Source organism: Montipora capricornis, chromosome 4, assembly GCF_036669925.1.
Source record: "Montipora capricornis isolate CH-2021 chromosome 4, ASM3666992v2, whole genome shotgun sequence".
NCBI classification, from domain to species: Eukaryota; Metazoa; Cnidaria; class Anthozoa; order Scleractinia; family Acroporidae; genus Montipora; species Montipora capricornis.
The window spans coordinates 6,017,720-6,025,219 of record NC_090886.1 but is presented as its reverse complement, the minus strand read 5'-3'; the positions used below and the strand labels follow the sequence as shown (position 1 = coordinate 6,025,219).

General features: G+C 38.4%; 1 protein-coding gene across 2 annotated transcripts in view; it reads left to right on the top strand.

Moving 5' to 3' along the window:
- Positions 1-7,500, top strand: part of LOC138045361 (RING finger protein 215-like) — a 17,219-nt gene that overhangs the window by 4,826 nt on the left and 4,893 nt on the right. The window contains exons 2-6 of one of the 2 annotated variants that reach the window (XM_068891823.1): positions 773-925; positions 2,076-2,147; positions 2,331-2,416; positions 3,264-3,318; positions 6,473-6,568. In XM_068891823.1, the coding sequence (XP_068747924.1) occupies positions 773-925; positions 2,076-2,147; positions 2,331-2,416; positions 3,264-3,318; positions 6,473-6,568 (462 nt within the window). Of the gene's footprint in view, positions 1-772; positions 926-2,075; positions 2,148-2,330; positions 2,417-3,260; positions 3,319-6,472; positions 6,569-7,500 lie in introns of both variants that reach the window. The other variant, XM_068891822.1, reaches the window with a different exon arrangement.

The following is a 7,500-nucleotide window of genomic DNA, read 5'->3' as shown; positions in this document are numbered from 1 at the left end:
TGCTTTGTGTGTTTCGCCGTCGTATGAATTTCTCTTGCAGTTGGCCATGCAACTTCCCACCAAAAAACGCTGGTTGCACCACAGAGTTTCACATTGGCATACCTGGAGGGTGGATGGTCGTATGGTCCTATGGTGACCAAAACCAAATTTTCTTACACAGATGAATTACCATATTTTCTTACCCATGGTACTCTGCATGCAGGCCTTTGGCTATACCTTTAATATACTTAACAATTATTCGCCGAAGGCGAAGTGATTATCGGTGAATATTGAGCGAGACGAAGTCGAGGTGAATATTCACCAATAATCACTGAGCCTGAGGCGAATAATTGTTTTAGTATAAATACACAGGTGATTATTTCAAAAAAGAGGAAAAAAAAAACATTTCAACGCGAAATCATCTTCACTTACAGTGGCAAAACGACTACTGGCAGCCATTTTGTCCGTCGAGGTGATTATCGGCTGATAATCCGAGATAGCGAGCCAATGAGAGCACATGATTTTGTATAATCACCTGTGTATTTATACTAAAAGCTATTACGCCTTACAAGACAGAATGCTTTAATGAGGAATGTTTTATGGGTTTTTAAAGCTGATGCATGTGATGTTTTTTTGGTCAATGATGTCATTTCATGCATTATTAATGAGGTTGTTTTAAAATTTGGTGTTAATAAACCACTGCATGTATATTCTGTTAGCACTTGTGAGGATCTTGCCCCTTGCTTACAAGGGGTCTTGCACACACGTCCTGCACTCTGTGTTTTCTTTACAGCTGGACGGTTGTGACCCTGAAGATCCTGATCAAGAGGGCGATGACTCACAACAAAGTGACGAAACACAGAGCTGGATTGGCATCATTCATATACCTGTGCTGGAATACTACAATGCTCGACAGGGCTCCAAGTCCTGTTCTGTCTTGGATAGGGTTTGTATCACTCACTGCTTGCATTTAGAGGTTTGCCCCTTACAAGTCTGATCCATACAAAAGCAAGACATTATTGTCAAATACTTGCGAAATGTTCGTGGCTAGTCTGACGCAGTGTTTAATCTTGGCCAAGACACTCTTCAGAGACCTTTAGAGTTTATAGACATTAACTCAATGAGCATTATGCCTGAAGGTCTCTGAAGAGTCTCTTGGTTGAGACGAAATGCTGCGTCATACTTAGCCACAAACATTTCACAAGTATTTGTCAAGCCTGGTCACTGTTTCTAGACCCTCTTCTATCCATCTATCCCTAAAGCCACTACCATTGATGCGTAAAATCATCAGCCTTTAGCCAGAGCAAAATCTTTTAGTGTCACTCTCAGGATTCAAAGGGTTAAAGGGGACATGTTTTTGGAGTGGACAAAGATGTTGTAAACCCATTCATCAATGAAGTCCCCCCACCCAATCCATTGACGAGTAAATTTTAACTATTTAGTATGGTGTTAGACAGCATAAGTGGCACTATTGGGAGTGGAAGGGTTATGATCAAGAATTTTGTACTTACATGAAATGTAATAATAACAAATGTAAGGAAGGAAGGATATACGTAAACGGAACTAGATAAGTTATTTCACTCCCTAATTATGACAAAATTTATGTATACGCTACTGGTTTACGAAGCGAATCAATCTGAACTAAACGCAATTCAACATTTTTTAACTAGATGCTATAAAAGACGATATACGATAGATCGTGTAAATATTTTTAATCTTCTAGAACAATGTGATCGAAGATTATTTTTAAAAATTAAGGGAGATTCTTGCCACCCATTGTATCACTTAGCACCAAAGGCTAAAAAAACTTCTTATCAATTACGTACACCATCTTCTGGCCCACCAAAATTGAATACAGAAAGATTTAAGGATTTAAGGTTTTTTAATAGATTAAATTTTAAATACAATTTAGTTATATAGCTCTTCGATAGTATTAATGTATTTTATATATCATATTTAATTCATTGTAACATTTGTTATGTATTTTAACGAATAAATTAAGACGTTGTTGTTGTTGTTGTTGTTGTTGTTGTTGTTGTTATTATTATTATTATTACTTTCGAATAAAGTATTGATTTGTCTTTTAATTTTCCAAGGTAAAAAAGGCAATGTTTCTTGGTGCCTCAGCAATCATTATCATCACATTGAATCAAAGGGTGATCAAGAAGGTAATATTCATAGTATTATTATTATTATTCATAGTATTATTATTATTATTATTATTATTTACTGTAGCAGTATTGTTAGCTAGGTGTACTGTATTCTCCTCAAGCTTCACACATCACTGTTTCACAATAACCTAATGTTTTGCATTTTTATCACCAAATTTGTGTTGTTCTTTTTTTTTACAGCTTGAGCTATCTCAGATGTTTTCAAAGCCCATTATTACTGTAAATGGAACGGGCAATGTTTCTAAATTAATGAACGCTATCCGAAGGTGTGTTTGCTACATGTTCTGAATATGATTTTTTTATTTTTTGACGGTAACTCAGGGGTACTCAGAAAAATCTGAATGCTCTTTGCAGGATCACTTTTGCTAATTCTCAGTTCTGACTAGAATTTGAAGAATTTGACGATTATTATGATTATGGTAATGATAACAGTAATAAGAATGATAACAGCAATATCACTAATATAAAATTTATAATACAAAAAATACAAGCTGTTGGCTAATCAACCCAGTTCTAATTGCAACACGACTTACAATGGCCACCCAACAAACTTTTACATTTTGACAACTACATGTAAATACGTCAGCTCAACAACCCATGCAACGGTGTTCAATTTACACCTGTGGGAACTTTACAAGGATGCGTGACTGTCAATCAAATTCACACACCCTAATTGGCAGATAATTTGTAAAAAGAACTTCGTTAGGTGGCCACGACAAGGCGCGTCGCACTGTAACAGCTAAACAAAATGTCTAACCAAAACTCTCTGCAGCTACTCACGTCTCTCACATGCTATCACATAGGGCAATGTTTGTCCAGGAGGAATTAAGCCCAATCAAAGTATTTCGATTTCTTTTGTTTTGGTAAGAAAAAAAACCCTTACGAATTACCACATGAATGGAAGTTGGTGATATTGGTTATATGCAGGGTTTTGATAAGGAACTTAACTTTGGTGATCCAACTAGAACCAGTGTCATTCATTGGTCATGTTATGGTCAGTGCTATGTCCAGCTCTCCTATAACCAAAGCGTTACCTAATTCTGTGAAGGGCCATTGGGCAAGTCAAGTTCTTAAAATATCATTACATATTCTTGTCAAATTTCATTGCAGCAGGAAGCAGAAGCTAAGAGGAAAGATTTCACAGAACTCATCTCTTGGTGAATTAAAAGTGAGTCAGCCCTTTCTTGTTTGTAGTAAAACAAGAAGGTCTTTAAAGCGTTTACTCGGAATACCATGTTACGCAGAAGTAGGGTGATCGCATCATACATTTTGGGAGAGTTAGAAACAAACTGCAAGGATTGAATAGACTAAAGCGATGTTTAAATTTGCTGAGTACGGCACAAAAGGAGTAAATGTTTCTGCAGCCAATTGAAATCTGGAGGGCTCATGACAACGGATAACGTATTGGTGAACATCGCTTAGTGTTTACAAATAAAATCAATAGTCAAGTGAAGCTATGATCTTCGCAGTTATGAACGCAATTTTTACAATTGCGTAGAGAAGCCTGAAAAATAAAATCAAATGGCCACAATGGCCAGCTCCCAACGTCAGTGGCTTCATAGCTCAGTTGGTTAGAGCGTCGCACCGGAATCGCGAGGTCACGGGTTCAAACCCCGTTGATGTCCTGAATTTTTCAGGCTTCTCTACGCAATTGTAAAAATTGCGTTCATAACTGCGGAGATCATAGCTTCACTTGATTTCATATCCGCAGTTCATATATGATTCATACCATTTCATCATTAAAATCAATAGGTCACCAAGCAAAAGTGGTAGTTTGATTTGCTACAGGTTGTTGGATCGGAAATAACGTGAATCTACGCAATTCCGGGGTGACATATGTGGTGAAACCAGTTGGCAAAGGGAAAGTAAAATACTACCGTAGCGAGAGAGAAAACCAGTCTTATAATTAATGTGGCCAAGTTAAATTTAGCCCCCCTTCTTACAAGCTAGACAGGCAACCAGCTGCAAAGTTTCGAAATTAACAGAGTTGTGAATAATGCATTGAGCTCCCTCTAAGTAGCTAAAATGAAGGCCGTGAAACAATTTAAAAAATGACATCCGCGGATGATGCTCGTACATGTACGAAGAACAGCTGAAAGGAAAAGACATTTCAGGCATTTCCAACATACCACTGCTGGGAGTTCTGTACTGACGATGTCGTTATGTTGTCAACATGCACGAGTTAGATTAACTATCTTATTCATAACATTTCCAGAAGACTGAATCCAGCATTTTCAATCTTTAGCTGGTATTGAGCTTTCACTCAAAGCACGGACTTGAGTTTCTAAATCGGCGAACGTCATTAAAAGTTTCACACTGAAACCCCAACACAGCTCTCATCGCTTTGGTTGCCCCACCGTATGTTACAAACGGATTTCATGGAACTCTGTAAGAATTGAGGCTGTTGGAAGCCTCGCGCGTGCAGAAATCTCCTCCAACGACACTCGACATCACGGCTGTTAATTTTTTGTTGTTGGAAAAAGTAGTAGTTTTGGGGTGCTTACCATTTAGCCAAAAAAATCCGGAAATTTCGGTTCGGAGGTCAAATGGAAAGGCAATTTTCCGGAAAATCTTTTCGGAAATTGTGGACAACCTCCAGAGGTAGTCCTCTTTTTCCGTTCGGAACGGAATTCGCGAGATGCTCTTACCATTTGCGAGAATCCTTCCGTTTCCAGGCCCTTTCTCACAAGATCGAGTAAAATATGCGGGATGGAATGCTGTGTAGTAAATGGTAAGCACCATTCTCATCCGGTTGGTAATTAAATTCGCAAAATCGCTTAGCTTTATGCAACGATCATTCCATCCGGATTATTTGGCTAAATGGTAAGCACTCTTCATCCGAGGGATCAAGTGAATTTCTTTTAGTGTGCTCTGATTGGTTCACTCGATCTCGGTTAACAGCTCATATACCTTACTTTGACCTTATATGGTAAATGATTTCGCTAAGCGTTGCTAAGCTAAAACCTCTTTCGCCGGAATGCGAAATTTCTCTCTGAATAAAGCCAAAAATGAAAAAAAAGTTGTTTTGTAGAAACTTTAAATCAATTCCGACGTTTAGAAGTACGCCAAAAGGCAAGAAATGTTTTTGTGTTGAGCCTACGTCTGTCTGACCACAAGCCTACTACACAACATCGCATCTTCGTCAAGTTTTTTCGATTTCGCTCAGATTTTCTCCCTTTTTTCGCTCGTATTTCGTACTTCCAAATTTTTGGAGTTTAAGGAATTTAATAAAACAATTATTCCATTCGCGCTTGTTGGTTATAGCCAACTCGGCGCTACGCGCCTCGTTGGCTATTTACCATCTCATATCCAACGCGCGCTCATGAAATAATTGTTAATTAACGTCACAAAGTGTCCACCAAATGCTGCTCTTTTAGTAAAGATTAACTGCTGCATTTACCCTAAGCTAAAAAAAATAGTGCTAACCTTTCCCCTTACCTTGTTTTTAGAAACAGGTATCAAGGGCTTAGTAAAGGGACAGTTCATGTTTGATGTCAAAATTGGGCATCTAATTATGTGAATTTCTGGACATAAGCGAAATTAGCACAGTCAATAGCCATGGCTATTTTCTTACTCATGCTTATGTAGATTCTTGCACACTTAGCTTTGGTGAGTGTCATATGAGATGACATTTGGATGTTTTGGGTCCATTTTTCAAGTGGCCGAAACGTTGAAAATATCGTTCCTCAGTCTTCCTTTGCTATGAAATGTTACGTAGCAGAGATGGTACATGTACTGTGATGAAAGCACTCCCTTTTCACCAGTGTGTCGCATGGCTCTAGAGCGGTTTTTAATTGAGTGTCGAGAGTAATTGCTTTGGTTTTGCATTACTTCATTCAATGATTGGTTCAAAGTTCTCGCGCCATTTTTTTAAGCGATCAGAAGTGAAACCAATACCAATCGTGGCTTGCGCGTGCACATTTTCCCGCGCTTTGTGTCGGCTACGTATAATTACTTCGAGTTTTGATGGTTTACTGGAATGTGTCCGTCCTTTTTGATTGGCCAAAGTAATTACTTTGGTTTTGGTTTTACGACACTCGATTGAAAGCGCACAAGTAACATTGACGATAAGGTCGCACACAAGCTGCTAGGCATCACGTGGCCTTAGCCATGTCTACCCTGGTTTCCATCAGCATGAAGCAACTGAGAGTTTTGCCACTTCCCCCTGAAGGGATGCTTTTTCATCACAGGGTTCAAATGTAACAGCATGTTACAAATTCCAGTTTATACACCTTGAAGGAATAGGCATTGTGGGGCAAAGTTTCTTGAACATTGACGATAACTAGTCCAAAATCGCTTTTATCAACTTTTTCTTTCTCCAGTTCTTCTCTACTTTGACACTGTGGGCTACCTGTGGTCGCCCAAGCGGTTGGGAAGGAGTGGTTTGTCTTGGAAACCCAGAAAGAGCCGACGCAGAGGTAAATCGTTTTAGAATTTTATGCCTTTTTTGCCAATTATCTACTCTTAATAACGAAAGGAAACGCCGACGTAAAGCGAGAATCTTGGAAAGGGTTTCAAAAAAGACATTTTTTGCAAACGCTCCGGTTGTAATGCCGGTAAAAAAAGAGTGGAGGCTTTTGAAAACATCACAGGTAGAAAGTATTTGCAAACCTACCTAGATTCGTCGATCGGTAAAAACAGAATTTAATAAATTAGGTTTATAGAGTGGAGGAGTAAAAGCGAGGGTGGTTGAAAATGTTTGGGTTTGTTTTCGCCGAGATGAAAAATGTGAATTTTGAGAGCTCATTAATATGGATAGGGCTTACACAAGTGCGTTTTCAAGACCGTTTCTAAAAGTCTTCGTTTTCGACAGCTTTTTCTGGCGTGTAAGGCGAAAATGCACCAGAAAGCGAACGTTTTGGAACGAAATGTCGTAATGTGGGCCCTTTTAATACTGTTTAAAAGTGATTACCTTTGCAAGCAATGATTTCAAAATGCTCCAGTTGTAATTTGCATACGTGAAACCGGATTCTTTTTTGCGATGACGTATAAAGTGTAGGAGAATTTAATTTAGTTGTTTTTTTTTTCGAGCTTTTTTCAGTTTGGATATTAAAGTGGTACTACGACCAAAAAAAAATTTTGTTTTTCCTTTGGATTTCAAAACTATGTTAACTAAACACTAACTCACCCAAGTTTTAAGTTCTGATTTTAAAAAGACACCTGTTTATTTTAGCTTGAATTTTCTTATTTATTGGTCCGCCATTACTAACTTTAAAATCTTGAGAGAGCTGGGTCGAGGAGAAAATGACGTCAACACTCTCTAGTTTAAGAATGCAATGCGTGTGTACGCGGCCTAATTAATATGCAGCACGGGAGTTTCGGGCTTTCAGACTTTTCAACCCGTGTTTTG